At 37.7% G+C, this 20,654-nt stretch overlaps 1 protein-coding gene across 1 annotated transcript; it reads right to left on the reverse strand.

Moving 5' to 3' along the window:
* Positions 1-455: 455 nt before the first annotated feature.
* Positions 456-19,343, reverse strand: LOC140242214 (macoilin-1-like). The gene is made up of 11 exons (XM_072321958.1): positions 19,231-19,343; positions 16,189-16,333; positions 15,642-15,768; positions 13,996-14,128; positions 12,476-12,663; positions 9,167-9,752; positions 8,001-8,159; positions 6,755-6,928; positions 4,139-4,262; positions 2,620-2,791; positions 456-1,593 (listed from the first exon to the last, which is right to left on the reverse strand). The coding sequence occupies exons 1-11, from the start codon at positions 19,308-19,310 to the stop codon at positions 1,229-1,231; spliced, it is 2,253 nt and encodes a 750-aa protein (XP_072178059.1). The 5' UTR covers positions 19,311-19,343; the 3' UTR covers positions 456-1,228.
* Positions 19,344-20,654: the final 1,311 nt, after the last annotated feature.

The following is a 20,654-nucleotide window of genomic DNA, read 5'->3' on the forward strand; positions in this document are numbered from 1 at the left end:
CGCAATCACTTAGTAGGAGTGTACGTGTGAAAGGCAGAATCATAATGCACCACATACCCCCCCCCCCCACGTTAGTAACAGTCATCCATCAATGTCCTGTGCCTCCACATGAACACCTGTGAAAGGCTAAACTGGTTGAATATGTATCAAATTAGCAAATTGGGTCTAACAGATCCATAACAAAGACATGTTGTGTAGTCGCAAAACTGTTTCTGCTTCTCACAGTGCAGTGTTCAGACACAGGTCCCTTTCAGTGATTTCGGTTGAAGAACATCTCAACTTCCACCCCACAGAGATGTCAATAATGTCTTACTCTCAAGCTGAATTTCTCTACCAACTTAGCACAACTGTGGTAACAAACTCTTTTACATGTACGCTGCCATGGACAACACCTGCAACCAGCACATTCATGAAATATCTACCGTACTTGTGAGTGGTCACTAGGTACTGTGGCATTCTTCACACTATTCCAGCAATGTTATGTTGTCATGCAGAGGTCAAAGCCTGACAGTATTACGTATAAGCTGCACAATTGGCAAATACATGTGATGGCCTGCATTCCCATTTCAAACACCTACACAGTCAAGATGGCATTTCATTATCTGACATTCGTGGAGAAAAAAACCCAAAAACATTCCAAGGGTATCGAACTGGCAAGGAAAAACAAACAAGGAAGCAAATATTTAATACTGGTTTTGCAATCATCAAGCATTAATAACAACCTCATGACACCTTCATGCCCAAGAACATGTTAACACGGTGTATTACGATGCAATCGTTGAAATGCCTGTAGGGTATCATTGTGTCACTGTGTTTGAACTGCACCTCACCAAACCCCTTCGGCAGAAAGTGAGAGTGAGAAAGAGAGGAGGAGAGCTCAAAGATAACTAGATCATATTTCATACACTGTCAGTCTACAGAAACTAGTGAAATGAAGCTGCTCCATTATGTGCTAACTGAGAACTAACCCACAAAAAACTACTTGTACGTTACACACCTTGCAAATACATTAACATGCTCTTTCTCCACAATTCTGAAACAATGACCAACAAGCGAGAGAGAAAGAGAAACAAACAGTAACAAGCACAGAAACATGTAACAATGCATCACATTTAATGTATGCACACATTTTTCTTCTTTTTTTTTGTATGTTTTTGTAAAGCTCATTAACTTTTAACTGTAGCATGTTTTTCCAACGCTTGAGAAGAATAAAGAGCTGCACAACGCCCTAGTTACTCTTGGGTCGGTAGACTGCCGCATTGGGGTCCAGCACCGATGTCTTTGCAGGGGACGTTCCCTGGGACTGTGGCCCCGGGGGAGGAGTGCCAGGATTAGACGACTGCTGCTGGGGTGTTGTGGGAGGCTGCTGGGGTGGCGTCTGGACCAACGGGGATACCCCTACCACCGGCTTGCTGACCACTGGGGCCTGGCCAACTTCTTCAGGGGGGCAAGGGCTGCAGAAGTAGCGGGGCGTCGCCACAGGGTTGCTGGTCGAGGTGGGTACTGGGTAGTTGGCCATAGGCATGACAGCCATCAGGTCAGCTATGGTTGCCTTCAGATCCCGAATCTCCTGATCTCTATGGTGAATCTGATCTACAATGACACATTAACAAACAGCAAGATTGGTGTTATCAATAGACAGCTTGTCTTTATGAGCCAGTCGACTGTCCATCAAAGCAAGTGTTGGCATATCTGATTTGTAAACTGTATGCACAGTAAAAGGGGTGCAGGCCTGTGTTTCTCAAGTCAACATGAATAGCACCTTCGATACAGCCAGCAAACACCATAATAGGGGTGTAGGCCTGTGTTTCTCAAGTCAACATGAATAGCACCTTCGATACAGCCAGCAAACACCATAATAGGGGTGTAGGCCTGTGTTTCTCAAGTCAACATGAATAGCACCTTCGATACAGCCAGCAAACACCATAATCTGAAAGAGATATTCTGCCGTGAAAGTGTGGATCACAATCAACGCAATAGCAGCATTTGTCCCTCAACAGTCATGAAAGTCAGTAAACAGGGGTAATTTTTCATGCATGCTTCCCACACAGAGGTTATCCAAAGCAGCACAGATTTTAAGACAATGGCCAGATGCACACATGACCAAGTACTGGACATATGTACTAATAAACTTCTAATTCCAACTCTATCAATAAACAGGTTACACATGAACAGATTTGTTCACAAGTCACTTTAACAGACAAACATATTCAGAAATCTAACTGGTAAATGCAAGTGGTAAAATACTTGTGTTCATTTTCAATTTTTATTCTTCTATTTCCTTTGTTTTAATTGAATAACTTGTATTATCATGTTTTGCTTTACTGTTTTATGTCTTAGATTTAAAACAATATTGCTTCAACTGTTTTTGGGTTTTTTGTTTTTTTTTTTTGGGGGGGGGGGGAACTAAGCTGACAAGACCTTAGGTCTTTTGTAGTTTCCATGTTTCATTTATAATCAGCATGTGTTATGTATTGCACATTTATACACTCATTTTCTGTGTTCTGTTTGTTTTGTACGCAATGTTATGGTTTTAAAATGAAACAGCATAAAGTTTAAGTTCAAGTTCAGTTCAGTTCAAGTCATTTGAACGGGTTAAGTCGGTTGGAAAGGACTTACTTTGAGCTATTTCCACCTGTCGCCGTGCATCACCCAGTGCCGAGAACAAGTCCAGCTTGAGTCTGGTCTCTGCGCTGAGACTTGTCTCCAGTTGGGTATTCTTGTCCTGCATGGCGACCAGTGCGTTCATCAGCCTCTCCGTCTGGCTCTGCACCTCCTGGCGCTCATGGAGCTGTGAGGGTCGGAGGTCACAAACACCATGCTAATCCAACATCGCAAATAATGTTAATACTATACAAGAATGAGCTCCTTTTGTTGTTGTCCTGTGCGCATCCAGAAATGAATGCAGCATCACTTCTTCAAGAAGATTGAGGTACAGATGCAATTTGTCTCGCCCCTCTTTTGTGATCTAATATGCAAGCACCTTGTAAAATAGACTGGCATATGGTTTGTATTTCACATAAACTAGCACTGCACTGCAGACAAAATGATTCTTATCTTGTAATGTTTATTCCCGTTTGTAGAAAAGAATAGAAACATTTCAGCCCATATCCTACGTTATCTTTGAAAGTTTGCATGGGTGACGTAAATATCACAAGTAGAGGTTTGTGGTTTCATCGTGTGGACTGTCCTGACGAGGATTGGAGAGAGAAGACATGAGGATACTGAAAAGAAAGGTGAAAAGGTAGGAGAGGGAGCGTAGAGTAGTTTATTGCTTGAAATTTGGTGAAGTGGTGAGGATGGATCACCGTGTGGATAGTCTTTTCCGTAAAGACTGATGGGTGTTCTTTTACCATTAATTGATGACGTCCTGAGAAAACGGGTCACCGTGTGGATAGCCTGAATAATGACTGTTTGGTATTTTCCAACCGTAAATTGCTGAAGTTCTGAGAAACTGGATCAATGTGTTGACAGTCCTAGTATTAGTAATGACTCTTGGGGGGGGGTGGAGGATTGGGCTATAAATCTATGAAGTGTTGAGAAAACAGATCACTGTGTGAATAGCCCTAATAAGGACTGTTTGTTTGTTTGTTTTCTTTTTTTGCTATAAACTGATGAAGCCCTGAGAAAATGGATCACTGTGTGAATAACCAAAATAAGGACTGTTTGGTATTCTTTCATTAAGCTGGTAAAGTACTGAGGAAGACAGATAGGGCTGTTAGGCTTGGAAGAGGGAAGAAATGAAGAGAGTCAATAGAAAAGCAAGAAAGTATAAGTGAAAGAGAATAGACTATTTTTTCTTATGTTACGGGTAATAAATAGTGTATGCACTTGAGTGAACATGTTATTGAGAGTGCACACCTTCCTCTGAAAACACAACCATGACTGACATTATCTGAAGCTGGACTATAGAAAACCACTACTGGATTTGCATGGTTGGTCACATAAAACTATCTTTTCTATTTACCGCCAGCAAATAAAATTGAAAAAAAGAAAAGAAAAAGAAGAGAATCACACGGCTGATCAGGAGTGTGATATGACCTCAATCAGACATATTTATGTAACAGCATAAATTCTTTTCTCACTGCAATTACAGAATTGCTTTTGATACAATTAGCACAGTTACATCATACCATACCTCTAATTTTTGTTCTAAATCACGAAGTTTCTCGCCCTTGTCCCTTGTTTCTTTCAGTAAGTTTTGTATTTCACTTTCCTGATCTTGGCGTCGCAGGCGACAGTTTTCTGAGCATTCACCATCCCTGCAATTAACAGAAAACAAAAATATGCACAATTCAACATTTGCAATTTGCATCACATTTTACGTAAAATGTTCTTCTTCGCTGTGAGTTTTGGCTGGTGGAAAAAACATATTATTTACAACTTTAATAGCAAGCACAATGAATACAATTGTAAGGACAAACTAAGTGAAAAGATGTGTGAGATTAACTATAAATGCAAATAGATATCTTGTGTTGTCAGATGACTGTCTCACATCTGATCATCCTTTTCACTGTGATTTTGGTATATCACTGGGCCAATGGCATTCTTCATTTTCATTTGCATCTCAATTCTAATTACCCAGTTGCAAAGATCTGCTTCTAAGTTTATGGGATAAAAGCATTAATAATGAAAAAAAAAATAGATACTTAAGCAAAACTTCTGACAAGAGTTTAGACATCCATATTCTTTCCTTCAAATATTCAATCTTTTATGTGCAATTCCTGATCATGTTCACATTGAATTTTACACACAGAATGAAATCAGAAGAAAAGAATGATAGAGATTTCAGACACAAAAGTTATGAAAGGTCCCATGTGTTGACTGGACAGCACACAAACTGGAAGAGGCAATAATATTGTTACCTTACAAACATCCTACAGCTGGTGTGTAAACATAATGTTATTTGTGGCTGAATTACTTAAAATAGATAAAGATCAGTCAGACATATCAGGATTTGAGGCTGGAGAACAATTGCATTTGAAAATATAAAAAAAAAAAAAAAAAAACTAGAAAATTGAAAAGGTAATATGCAGCTCTACAAGCTGTATCTGGAAAGCAGTAATGAGATGATGACATCACTATTTGCATATAAATATAATGACTCTTCAAAAAATGTTTTGGGAAAATTAATGTAATTTCACAATTTCATAACTTCCCTAATTTTCATTTGATTTTGATAACATTTTCACTGTTGTGATTGCAGAATTTGACTCTATCTTTTCACTGGTCTGGAATTCCCCTTTAAGCCAACTTGAATGTTGTGATGGATTGCACTTCAACAATATCATATTGAACCAGGAAATAAGAGCAACCACATTTCACTCTCATGTATCAACCTCCAGTTAGAGGTTTTATTCCTTGTCTAGCAGGCGTACTAATTCTACACAGTGAAAGAGTTGGATATGTTCCCATCAATATACACTGTACTTTCAAGACTGCAATATTGCACAAGCTGTTTTTTTGCATACAGACATTTTCACGAATGAGGAGGTCACAGACATACCTGCGAAATTTTGATTTCATGATTTGACACCAATGTTTGTCATAAATGCAATTATGCCTGTTCATTTGCAATATTTTAGTGCAATGTTAAATTCGGGCCCCAGCAGTGATTAGCAAAATTCACAAAAACTAAACCCCGGTGAAAAAAAAAAAATGGCTTTTACGGTACCAAAATAAGACTACCTGAATCATTGCCAGTACGGAAAGGAGTGTTAAAATTCACAAATATATTTCTAGATCAGACAAAACTTATTGTTATAATATACTGTATGTATGACAAGCAATACACAGAGAGACAGAGAGAGAGAGAGAGAGGGGTACACATGTAGATTTAAAAAATGTATTTTTTTTTTTTTTAACTCCCGTGCATACATTTTTTGGAACAATTATTGGGTACATGTTTGGTTATACAATTAGTCCACTGTTGCTGTCAGCTGATGATATAACACTCCATTGGGTTTATTACCATGGTCGTGCAGAAACCAGAAACCACGAAGTACAACATGGAAATGATAAATGAACTCTTTTACTCTCACTTCTTTGAGGCCATATGAACGGACTCTGAGTTTCTGTTGTTTTCAGCATGTTCACTACCATACACTTTATCTAGTTCCAAAGATTGGTAGAATAAAAGAGGAAGAAACCAAAACCTAAAATAAAATGTAGTCCTACTGTGAGTAGGAATGAGGAAAATGTGTGTGCTACAGGAGAGAGAGAGAGAGAGAATATTTTCATATATATGATGCACACTCTAAATTACAGTTAGATGTGAAAGTGGTTTAAGGTTCACCCTTAATTGGGATTGTGGCTGTGGGGGAAGTTGGATGTAATGGCTCACACAATATCATGTCACTTAATGCAAAGCCCAAATTGAAAATCATAACATTTGAAAGTGGTGTTAACTTTCATAGCATACACAGCCTACAGTTGACATCTTGGTCTCACTCATACCATGTTTTTTATGACAGTCAAAACCTCAACTTCAGGGTATGGTTGGCAGCATATTCACACTTTAATTACTTATTAGTAACCTTTAAAATGGTGACTGCATGCACGGCAAAGAACACATGTAACATAGATCATTCGCACATTGTGTCTAGGCTTCCTAAGACCACATAAAAGTCCATTTTTGTATTCAAACTTGGTTTGAACTTTATTCTCAACAAAGAATCATAAATCTAAAAAGCATTGCTTTGCTAAGATATATCCTGGTTTAATGGATGACTCAAAAAACTCTCTCATTTCTTACCCTGATGGTTGCACAACCTGCCTGCCTGAGACCTCCTCAGCTTTTCTATTCTTTCGTTCTTCCTTCAGCTGGTTTTCAAACGTGGCGCGGGATTCCCGCTCCTGCTTAACCTTCTTCTCTAGCTGAACAATATTCTGCTTGTCTTGCTGTTTCTGAGACACCAAATTATGCAGTCTGCAAACAAAAGGAGAAAGAAGAATTAATATATTACTACACAGTCTACGGGGACTTCTGATACATAGGGGAACCAAGGTATGGTACATTCTGTATGCATCACATAATGTGTACAAAAAACAGGCATCTACAGTAGATGAATCATATATTACACACCTAAAGGGAGTGTGTGAAGGAAAAGTTTTGTGGTTGAATTTTGTAGTTTTATAATTGAACAAGGCCACTGTTCCCATTACATATTTGGCTGGAATCTGTACAGACACAAACTGAGCCAGCTTTCTTCATATGTATGATAAGAGGCATTATATCACTCATACTACAATTCAATGAAGGTCAATAACCTCAGTGTTGCATATGCATTTGCAGTCTATGATCTGTCAATCATGAGGCAAGTTTCTACACAAGATTACATCGTGTACAAGAAATAAAAAATCAAATGAGGTTTTGTCTGACATGGTCATGCATAGACAATTAGTTTTTTTTTTAAAATGCATCATACTTGCTGTGTGAGAATGACTTCATACCATGTGCAAAGGGTGCAATGACTGTCAACAAGGATATTCATAGATGTATACACATATGTCTTTATTCAATTAATACTGGTAGTTCTCACATCAGTTTAGTTTTAGTTTTTTTTTTTTTTTTTTTAACTGCTACTGATTGACAATTGTCATTCATTAAGATACACACCGATTATTCAGTGTTTTGAGTAACAGCCATGAAAAAAATCACGGGCATTCATCCTCGGGTTCAGTTTGAACTAACAACCCTCTGATTGCTAGACTGGCATCATATCCACTAGACATACAGGCTTCCTTCCAATAGCCAGTAATAGTTCTTATCCCTTTTAGCAGGGGGTACTGCATATTTATTCAAATGTACGATTCTTGTTTCAAGTCAATTTTATTGCAACGGGTTTAAATCCAACCCAAAAATGTATGCCCATAACTTTTATCATGAGTATTTATGCAATGAAGGGCAATGTGTTAATCAGTTGCAATAAAAACAACAATAATAATAGAAATAGAACTGCATAGAAAATAAAAGAACAAAGATGAGAGAGAGAATTAACCTGTTTTGCAAAGACTCATTGTCTTTCCTGGCCTGTTCCAAGTACATCTTGTCTTGCTGCTCGGAGGCCAACAGGCTGTTCACCTGGTTCCGGAGGTCACTTTCCACTTGACGACTGGCTTGTAAGTCAGCTTTCAGCTTCTTGACATCAGTCTCCAGTCTACCACATTGGATTGCAAATGGAATCTTTGTATTTGTACTGCTCATAACCAGCATTAAATCATTTCTCTTCGTAGCCTGGGTTAGCCCAGCATTAAAGCATGCATTGATTTTCTCAGCCCAGAGTGGGGATGCCCTAATAAACTGATGAAATGTCAAGTTCCTTTCATTACCCAACATGTCACCCAAACAATTTTCCCGTTGCATATATAATCACATACCAATACATAACCTTTTTCTGTCAATAGAATAAAACAAAAGAGACCTGACATAAATCAAGACCATGAACATGACTAATATTCAAGAAATCTTACCATTTGTGACCTTGCATCACAAAAACACTAAAAGGTCACACAAGACAAGGATTTTTAGTTAGGGGCAGATTATGAAAGAGCAGGGTTTAAGCTTTAAAATGATGTATAACTCGATACAACTGGACCTTCCTACCCTGTCTAAATAATGGAAAGAAAGTGCGTTCTCTGGAAAAGTCTTTATTGACAAAAGAGGCTTTAAAGCTTTAAGGGTCTACTCGAGTGCTAAATCTCTCCTAGTTCCAAAGCTGTCCAATGAATGGTACAAAAAAAAGGATGCAAAATTCTGTGATAACAATGAAAGGATTATCAGATTAAGCTGAAAATTTTCACACTCATGGAGCACATTCTATTCATGACTGATACTACATTTGACTACAGTACCACTATCCTTTTAAAAATTATCAGAGCCGAAATTGAACAGTATGAAAAGGGTTTTTATGAATAAAAAGGGGTCTCAAAGACATACATGATACCATTAAAACAAAAATAGTGTTAAGTAAAAGCTGCTAAAAAAAACCTAAATTTACTATTTGTTTTATAAATCCAAACTTTAGAATTACATAGAAGAATTGCTCTTCCAGAAAATATAAAAAACTCAAGATCTGGAACCTTCAAACTAATGGACGACAGAATGGAAATAAGTAAAATCATTTAGACCCTTTCTTCAGTATCGAAATGACTCTCTCACTCTTACCGTGCAATAATGTATTTTGACTGGTCCGTTTTGACTACTTGGGTTGCATTCAATGTCCTGGCCAGGTCAGCGCTGACATTTGTGTCTTTCTCTTTGTTCTCCAGCTTGGAAGGCAGCGGTTTGGGCTTCTTACTACCCTGGCCTGAAGAGCTGTTCTCTTTCATCACTGGTGAGGGATTGCGCTGCCGGGTCGACGACCCTACCGAAATTTGCTTCAGATTTTTGGCCTGGGTCTGCTCGTTCACTAGATTCTCTTTCACATTATCAAAGTCATTCACCGAGTGGCTGTTGCCAGTTGAGGATGACGATGAGGAGGAGGATGAAAGCGACGCGGCCGTCTTTGCGTCTAAAATATTTGCATCTGTTGGTGGGGTGGGGGAGGCAGATTTGGCATTATTTGTCCCAATGTGTCTATTTCGAGTCTCCTTTGCCACACTACCACCCCCTCCTCCACCTCCTCCTGATTTTTCCACACCACCACCAGTCTCTGCACCAGACTGATTCTTTGGTTGTTTACTACTCGGTGATTCTTTCTTGGCTGCTGCAACCCCATTTGCCACAGGTTCATCTGCTTTTTTACTTGAAGCTGTGTGGAAAGACAAATTATGAGAAGAGCTTGCATGGGAATGATCTTCACAACTATGATATTCACATGGACAAAACTTTCCCTTTCATATTTGATATATTGCAAGAAGTCATATGGTTAATATATCACACTATACTTGGCACACCCATTTCCCAGAAGCACTGGATTAAGTAAGAATGGCAATAACCAAAATCAAAATATACAAAATAACATCTCCACCACAAAATGGAGATTAAATATCTACATAGGTACTGGCTTCAAACTTGACTGGCATATAGAGGATTAATAAGAAAGCTATGAAAAGAGCACTGTAAACAGGAAAATTGAAGAGCCACATTAAACAACTGGGGCACTTGAAAATATGCCTTTCTGTTCATTTCTATTCTTCTTTTCCTGTTGTTAAGTACTCACCACATGAAATTCCCACAGATATTATGGTACTTCCAACTAACAAAATGATGTACTTCAATATGTAAGAAACACTCTTTTTTTTCTGACAAAGTGCAATATTATCATGAAAAATCAGTATGGATTTAGACCGGGGTACTCCACATCTTCTGCATTGATTGATTTCATTCGTAAGGTGATCTGTGCAATAGACAGCAGGAAAATTTTACTGGGCTTATTTTTAGACCTGAGCAAAGCATTTGACACGCTTGATCATAATATTTTCTTAGCTAAATTAGGTCAGTATGGTATTCGTGGAGTTATTTTAAATCTTTTAAAAAGTTATTTGAGTAATCGTAGGCGGTTTGTATCAATTGATAAGAATGTTTCTGAATATAAAAACATAAGATGTGGAGTGCCCCAGGGAACAATCCTCGGGCCTATTTTATTTCTTTTGTATATAAATGACTTGCCAAATGTTTCTAATGTTTTACAATGTATTTTATTTGCCGATGACACAAGCATATTTTTGTCTCATGATGATATGGATTCTTTACAAGAGGTTTTTAATAAGGAATTGCAATATGTTACAAGTTGGCTCCGAATGAATAAATTATTAATTAATATATCAAAAACTAATTTTATGATATTTAACTCTTTGAATATATCTAAATCTGGTTATAAAAAAAATTCTCCTCAATTATTTCAACCAAACTCATTTAAGTTAAGAGCATCAGTTTTTATCCTTTATGTTACGAGACATCAGGTATTTTGTTATTTGTCATTGTATGTTGATTGTCATGTCTTGGTGTTTTCCTGTTCTTATGTTTTACTTGCTTCGAAGACATTGGTAACAGAAATTTAACAAATGTTTTTAGGTCAGCCGAAAATAAGGGACATTTCCTGTCTGGCTGCTGCCTACCATAGCATTTCTTTTTACACTGTTTAACTGATATGTTTGTAATTGTGTTCTTATGTTGTTGTATGTGTTTGTTTGTTTCTATTATCTTCTTTGCTTTGGTGAAATAAAGAAACTTGAAACTGAAACTTTTATTCTTGGAAAAGGGGTATTTGATCATTTGACAGGCTTGTACTGTGCTGCTAAAAAAGGAATAAACATGAGAACAGAGAGTATGACTTAGGAGTATACACTGTAACTGCTCAAAATAATGATAATGTCAATTTTAATGGCTTGTTTGTTAGAGGTAGTGTGGACAGGTAGTCACAAAATTAATAAACCTGCAATTACAGAAATCAAGAATTCAACACATCTAAAGTAATTGCAACATGGACAAACATGTACAATATAAAAGAAATCTCTCTTGAAATTGTTACACAGTAGTTGTCAAAATAAAAATCTGAAATTCACTAGTACTTCAAAACAATATCGAATGAAGAAGTCAATCATTTATTCCAAACCTTCAAGTACTTTTTGTTTGAGGACAATCGAACTTGTAGTGAAGTGCTTTTTTCCTGCTTCTCTTGTCAAATTTCACCAAATGCAAATAATAAATGGTGCTGTGCTGTAGTTTCATCACCTATCACAGACGATGAAACTCTACTCTTGCTACAGCATAGTATCCCCTTGTCCCTTGACCTTTGACCCCATGACCCCCAAACTCTCAAGAGAACTATTATCAGGCAAGTCATGCATTTAACTCTTATGAAAATACCTTCAGGCATTGCACAGATATGGGGAAAACATTGAAATTTTCAGAATTTGCCTAGACCTTTGACCTTAGACCGTAAGCATGTGCACCAAAAAGTTGATAGGCACAACTCCATCTACTCATCCATACATATGCCAAGTTTCATTTGGATACCTCAAACGGTTTACGCTGTCCAAAAAATCAATTATGCGTGGAAGTACAGACGGACAACCTGAAACATACATTGTATACCTCCGGCAACACTTCATGGTGGAGGCATGGAGGCATTAAAAAAAAAAAAAAGTACAAAGAAACCAGTGCAAATGATCAATGAACACTGAAACAAGTAAGTACAGTGTACAGCTTTTGAGTGGAACTTTTCCCCACCAAAGCATCTTGAAAATCATGCAGCCAAAGTAATGATGTGGGTTTCTATCTCTTTGAGCCACAGGCTCAAAGGCCCTCTATGGTACACTCTCTGAACAACGGACCTTGCTGTTACTGTCCTGGATTGTTCTAAATATCACACATGATCAACATATGGGGCCAGTATACTGTTCACTACATCATACCTCACACCATCACATGGCAGGTACGGTGGATATGCTCACATGTCAACCGAAGAATTTCAGTATGAACAAAACCTTGCACAATTTCAGTATGAACAAAACCTTGCACATTACTGACCTTTGGGCTTGTCCCCTGGAATGACCGCCACACCGTTGGCTGGTTGTTGCTCAGGCGGCAAAGCTTGCTGCAGGAGTTGCATATAGAACTCATTCTCTTTTTGCACCTCTTTTTGCTTTCTCAGCCTCATGCGATAACTGACATAGCTCTTGAAATTGAAGCCCAGTGTCACCACAGGATAGCCAATACTGACGGTGAAGGAAGAGGCAAATTATAGTCTTAATCATTTAATCTGAATGGTAGCAATTTGACTTGACTGACTGGGGCAACCAAAACTAACTGCTGGGCAAGTGAAATGAAAACATACATCATGTACCCGCATACTCAATATGTAGGACACTCATCCAAGTATTCATTTGGGTAGGTAAAAAGCAAAACAATAAAATGTGCTGCCCTCACTAACAATACTTACTAAAAATATTAACCAAACAGAGCCATACTTCCTCAGCATAAGTGATGAATTCAAACATGACATTGAATGGGCAATGAGACTAATAATAATGTGATGAGTTATTGCTTGTGACTAATGACTCATCATCTGGTGTACACTACAGACAACAAATTCACCTGAAGATATATCACATGAATTCTCTCTGCAGAGCTTTGTTGCATATTATTATGTGCAACCCAAACATGCACATACATTGCAAAGTAGCAACTTCCATACAGCCACAGTAAGTCAAGAACTCATTAACTTAAGTCGATGTAAGAAGTTTTGTGATCACTCTGTCTTATAAAGAATGAAAGGATGTATTAGAACTTGAAGAGCATTATCACATTTATTAAAAAGATGGTAAAGATTTAAACATGGTAGAGTATCAATCACTTCTCAAAAGCATAGTGGTAGATGTCACAATCACATCTGAAAGCAAATTGAAAAGAAACACACACACACAAACAAAAAAAAAATTAATGAATAAAAATTTGATTTGAAGTAGGCTATTGTAGAATCAAAAGAAATATGTCCTCATATAAATCCTAGATTTTCTAAACATGTCAGAGACTGATGTCACATGAGTTTACAGAAGATGTAGAACATCAATAATTTACACATTTTTTTTTCTGACACATTTAATTTCCTCAAAGCAAAGAAGCTGTCTTCAGCAAGCTTCCATTTCAAATATTGGATCACTTTTGTTGGTTGCTTATGCTCTACTGCACAAAGGTTAGCAACAAAACAATATTTACCGTCTCAAGTTATACTATGTAGTCAATGCCATGAATTCTTCCGTATCTTATCACATATTACATAAAATCCTTTTAAAGCTAAAATAAGTTTATGGTGTTTTAAGATTACCATTAGTGAAATGCAGAGGTGGGTTATACTCTTCCAAGAATGTCGTAACTTTCCAAGAGTTTCATGAAAGTTAATTTACTCTCTTTGACAAGGGAATTTCTTATGCGATAGAGTGAGACTCCATCAGATTCATTAGGGCAGCAAACCCTTCTACAAAGTGGATCTCAAACATTGGAAAAAGAATCTAAATCACATTCTGAGTGCACGAATGCAAAAATCTCACCAGTGTGCTGCGAATGGTCTGCATAAATCGAGATGAAATGGCACCACGGATCTCAGCCCTCGCAGCCTCACCGAAGCCTCGATGTAAACAAACAGAAGCCAGAGTGCCACTGTTGGCAGGCAGATGCCACGATCTGCATTCAGATGGATGTAGAGTGTGACAATAGTGCAAAGTCATTATCACATTCCAGGATTGTGATATTTGAATAACAGACAATTAAGACTTGTAATCTGACAATATTATCTTGACTCTTAATAAAATGTAAATAAGAGATGGACAGACCACTTACACAAACTTATTACATTTATTACCTACAGTGGCGTGAGCTTGAGAAATAGCTATATAACAAATTAGAAATTAAGAATATACATGTACAACTGTATTTGTATGTGTTCAGCATTTTTCAGACCTATGAAGTAACCAACAGTCAAATGGTATTTGTTTGTATCTAAATTATTAGCATTAGCAAATTTTATTTTTACCATGCATATTTGCAACCATGGTAAACACAAACACAAAACAAAACTTGTTCTGCCTTCCTGGCTTATGTGCAGCCTTAATCAGAGTGTGTCCACGTACACTGTGGTTTATAAACAATACTCTTTTCTTGTGAGTAGCTTTGCTAAGTTCAGCATTTAGCATCAGAGCATATTTTGACTCATCTCAAGCGAATATGTGCTACAGAAATCAACTTGTCAGGATGACCACTTCTCAGCTCTCATGACAAAACTATGAAAGAACACCAGAAATTCTAGAGGTTTGGGGAAAATAAGCAGATGCATTGCTCATGACCCAGAGCAACAATATCCTATGCACATGCAGTACAGTACATACTTTGATAAATTGGTAAACAGCCAGTGGCTACTGATCACGATTGCTGTCCAGTGGAAAATTGGATGAAAATCTGTCTGAGGGGTGTATAACATAACAGTTCTAGATTTATTGCTATTGATTGACAAATTGATGTAAATAAGTACAAACCGTACTACTGTAAGAGTGGAAATTTTCGTGGTGTTTAAATTTTCACGCATTTTGCGCAACCAGAAACTAGCACAAATAAAGCAAAGGAATTTTTTTGCTACCCGTACATTCAAGTAGTTGATGTCTTGATTCCGCGGAATTAAAAACAAGCTAAAAGTCTCATTGCCCAGCTGAGCACGAAAAATTAGTCACACGAAAATATCCACTTTTACAGTAAATTAGAAAAAAAAACAACTAATGAGTGTTTTAGTAGTTGCAATGATAAACAAAATCACACCCATGCAGGATTGGAAGTAAAGATCTCCTGATCACCAGACAGGTGTCTCATCAACTAGACCTTTGTGCAACTCAAATCAAGAATTTCATCAATTTGAAGTCAATTTGGGCCTTATTTCATGATATAATATGAGAAAATCTTACCCTCATTAGGGTCAAATATTGCACAATCTTTGTCATGTGCAATATATGGTATTAGCTCATACAGTATATTCCAATACACTGTTCACTACCATCCAATATCTAAATATTTGCAACTACATGTATATATTTTCTTTGCTAACAGTGTACCTTTCTCTCTATAATATTTGCTGTAGTGGTCATGAGTGTCAGTGTTGTTAATGAGAACACGATGTGTGATGTGTGATGTGGTGTACAGCTGTACATACCTGTGTGCCAGACAAACTGGACCCACACATATGTACTGGCTGCAAAGAACAGCCAGTGGACAGGGATAAACAGTAGACAGATCATGTCCGACGTGAAGGCGATGAATATGAAGAACACCGAGAAGGCCTAGGAAAGAAAACAAAAACAACAACATAATAAAAGCTTTTGAAATACCAGTAACTGTACATCTTTGAGGAAACTGTTCAACAGCTGATATTAGAAATACTATAATTACAAAACATAAAACCACAGGATAATACAAACTAACACTCAGAGGCGTAATGGGCATGAAACAACTGGCATAGTTTTTGTTAACATGTGTATTTGTTTGTTTTTCCTTTGAAGTTATTAACTTAGTTACACAAATTTTTCAAAGGTACATTATGTACCAGGTACAAGTAATCATGTGTCCAACACCTTTGACAAACACACACACACATACACAGACAGACAGACAGACAGACAGACAGACAAATGGGATCAAACTGTTCGTTTGGTTCTACAGGGCTGTGAAACCCGCAGACTACTAGTTCAGGGAACACTTACCAGGCCTTGGTACTTGTAGGAGTCGTAGATACTGCGAAGGAGGAGCCAAACTGGCCACAGGTACTCAAACCGGAACTCCAGCAGAAAGTCAAGCAGCAGAACGAAGCCCCATATCGCAAGGAATTTCAGATACAGGAAAGTACTACTGCAATGGGTATAGGGAAAGGGAGATAAAACAACAGATGAATCAATTCACTTCTGAAGTTTATAAACACTGTTAACTAGAGCTGGCAAAAACAACAGATGAATAAACAGCAAGAAATACACAAAGATTGACTTTCATTGTTGAAACACTGATAAAGATTTCCGTAATGATGAGTAACATAATGTACATGGTACTGTACATGACTGCTTGAATGATAAAACCTGAGTAAGCCCATTGAAAATGATATGGAGCATTATCAAACTTGAATACCAGCTTTTCATGAACAAAATAAATCAACAAATGTCTTTGATGTCTGTGATTCTGCTCAAATGAAACAGACTACATTGTATTGTCTCCGCTCCTGCACATCACACGAGAAAGAAAAATTGAGTATTCTTCAAATTTCTCTTCCTTTCACAAATACAAAAAAAAAAAGAACACACACTCATTCTCTCAAATATTTATGTGTGCAGCAAATGGCTATTAATGAGATATATCCTAGTATTAGTAGTAACTATTCAGACATTTCCAAAGTGCATCCTCTACAGGTGGCCGGAACTTTTTGTTGTCTTCTCCTCATTTAAAATGATAATTACATGTAGAATAGACAACCTGTTAACAGAGCTCTTACATGTATCATCTAACAAATTTGAGAAGACATGGTACGAGTTAAAGAGTGACATGTGTAGTTTGATACCTCTATGTTTTATTCACTTTTCATGTGTTACATAATATATAACAGAATTTCTTCATCTACTTCCATGTCAAGCGCACTCCATCCATTATCTACAGTAGTGTATAACCCTTGTATTTATAAGCATAGCTTGATAGCTCTGACACAAAACTTACATACCCATGATGTATTAAATGAGAACGCATCACGAGAAAGTGCTGTTCTAGTGGGGAAAAAAGAAGAATCTAGGCCTACTAGTCAGGGCATAATGAACAAATATGAAATAAGTCTAAGCCTTAACCTGATTGTGTAAATGTACACTGACTGTATGTAGTGTATTAAAACCATGGACTCCTTCACATACATTTGTAAAGTGTAATGAACTGATGAATGACAATTAGCACTACACTGTTCCTACTGTATGACACTTAATTCACATGAAACTTGAACAACAAAACAAAACCATACAATTGTACATCCACATTTTGCTGCATTCATTGCCAGTACACCAGATATTTGATGCTATTAGACACTACCTATCTGCAATGTACCTTTTGTGATGTGCAGTGCATGCACTGATGTATAAGCTACACTGTAAGTGCGAACGCAGATCCTGCATTCTGAGTACATGCAGTGTGTACAGTGTACATGTATGTAGGTCCCATATCTTGGGGAAAGTTCAGCACTGCAGGACTTTCCTCTGACTCCCAAACATTAATAGTGAGAATGCTCTTGAAAAGGAACTTCCCTGGTGTCCCTGTGAATCTTGTTGGGGTTTGGTGGCATAATTTGGAGGGGAGAGTGACCTTGGGATCATAATTGATAGAATCAAGCTGTATTCATCAAATGTGTGCACATGGGCAATTCTGGTTTCAAATGACAGGGTATGCCCCTTCAGCACCTTGCAAGGCCTACTCCTAAACTACAAGTTGTGCCAGAGAGTGAGGCTTAGCTTGGAGACAGTCACTGTACAGTGGATGGTCGTCAGTCATTAAAAAGTGAAGATCTGTCCTGACTGTCCCAGCCAGGAACACAGGACAGAGGTCATCAGAAGAATCCAAGGTGAATTATTTGGCTGGATATGCACTGGCTCACTGACATTGTCACAATATTAACCACAGATGTTGGACAAAGCATGCAAGATTTACAGACAAAAATGCTACTGTCATAAAGGTCTATAAAAGGATATGATAATTTTTTAAGGTCATTGTACAGGCGTCAGACAATGTACCCACACTGAGACACACAGAAACATGCCCTACAGTAGGGTCTAATAAAAAACAAAACAGGTGAACATTTCTGAGATTTTTACACTGATAAGTGATGATGATAATGTGCCGAGTTGTACATACAAATGTCATGAATGTACAGTGTACATTTTAGAACTGGGCTCTCAATATCTAGTACTGTATATGTCAGGGCTGCCAACATTGGAAACTACTTGAGAGTGAGACTCCCATAGGCCAATGCTATAATTTCGGAGTCAAAATGAGTGAGATCAATAGAAATGCATGCAAATGAAATAAAGTTTTAGAGTGAGAAAGGACCAAAATGAGTGAGTCTCACTCTCAATGAGTGAGAGTTGGCAGCCCTGATATGTATCTGTTGCTTTTTGTTCTGGGTTGCACTGTTCCAGGATTAACATGGCAAGGTTCACATCGAGGAGTGTATTTGTGGGAAGGGAGAATGGTGAGAGGGGGTTCAAGAAATGGCTACACAAAGGCAAAGACCTAACTTAATAACGTTACTCTGAATACAGTTGCTCCAATTAGAGATATTATGTTAAAGTTGCGTGTGTGTGATGTGAATTCTGACCCTCCAGTGCTACATCGTACATGTAAATACTATTTGTAGTACAGACAGACAGCATACACAATACAGAGAAAAAAAAAACACACAAATAAATACTGTGATAATGCACATGCACATGCGATCGCCTGCTTTGTTTGGAAGGGTCATGGAGAACAATTGTTTACAAATGGGGAAAATTGTTGATGCTCATTTCATTGAATTCATATGATTTATTTGTCCATAAACATTTGTCATGCATCCTCGATAATTTGGCTACGACTGACAATAGCGGAAAGAGACATTCTATGTGAGTGTTCTTGCCCCATCCATCTACATACTGGACACACACACACTACACACACAGCACAAGCGAGACATCATTGGTCACAGCTAGCAAAAATCAACTAACAGTTAGCCAACCGATTCGAGTTACCTGCTGTAAATTCCTTCCGTGATTTTCGGGCGTTTCAAAGGACGTCTAGGTCTGCCGCAGTCGGCATTTCGTCTCTTCATATTCCCGATGTTGCCCAGCTTGTAAATAATTTAAACGAAATTCCAAAGAAGGCAAGACTTTCTCTTTCACCTTTTTGGCACTTCCTCACAGCGTCGTAGAAAACACTATCGCTAGCGTGTAATGTATAGGTTTATGTATTCTGTCGACTGCTATATGCTTACACGATTCCGAAGGTCTACATGTAGGACCACACATACGTACATACGCGACATAAGACACGGCACCTGGCATATGGACAGCATGCAAAGCTTAGCTCAGGCGCACACACACCCCATACTACGGAATTGAACGTCTTTTGTGCATATTCACACACAAGGTAGGACAGCGAAGATGTGTGTGTCCATATATCCCGTGTATCGATCAGGCAGTATTTTGCAGCTACCCAAACTCACTTGAACTAACGTGTCGAAGATGTCTTCAGTTCTTCGCAGCAAACAACCGATTACAGTATTATTGCCGCATTATTATTATCATCGCGCTTGCGCAATGAGGATGAAAAACTACTTTTTATCTTGTTTCACATAATGAAGCTAGCAGGAAGGCATAATAACGAGTAATAATGTGTTATTTTACATATCACAATTATTTCATTTTTTATCACATTGGCAATTGGAGGAATTTGTATTTAGAGCCACGGAAAACAAAGTGTAACTAAGTACTCAAGTTATAATCTTTAATCAATATTAGTAAAAGATTAAAAATACATGTTTATATAACAGGCCTCAAATTAAAAAATGAATTTGAATTTCAATAATTGTCATAATTCATTTCACACATTGGAATAGGGCAGAAGCATATCTAATATCTTTCCATAACTGTCCTTTAGGTTGGTGAAGAAAAAGAATTTCAAAAATATACACTGTATATATATATATATATATATATATATATATATATATATATACATGTATATAATATATATATGAGATTAAAACCTAAAATGGCATTAAAACGCTTTATCCTGGCGAGGAAAGCGCATGTTTTTGAAACAAGACACCAAACAGGTTAGTCATCGCATTCTTCATCAGCGACCAGGATGCGATGTGATGTTAGATTAAAAATCCGTTTCTGAAGCAGAACATACACACACGGGTATACGTCTGCTCCTGGGTCCCGTTGCATAAAACTCCAACCGGACTTTTTTCCGGTTGAAATCACAAAATTCCGGTTGAAAGCTCCCAACCAGAGTTTTTATGCAACGGATTTTACATTCTTAGATTAGCAACCTTAAAAAATTCAGGTTGGGCAAATCCCAACCTGAATTTTTTAAGGTTGCAAAAATGTTTTATGCAACGGGACCCTGGTCGGACGGATTTCAAAACTAACCTGCTTGTGGTGGAATG

Source organism: Diadema setosum, chromosome 19 (genome assembly GCF_964275005.1).
Source record: "Diadema setosum chromosome 19, eeDiaSeto1, whole genome shotgun sequence".
NCBI lineage: Eukaryota > Metazoa > Echinodermata > Echinoidea > Diadematoida > Diadematidae > Diadema > Diadema setosum.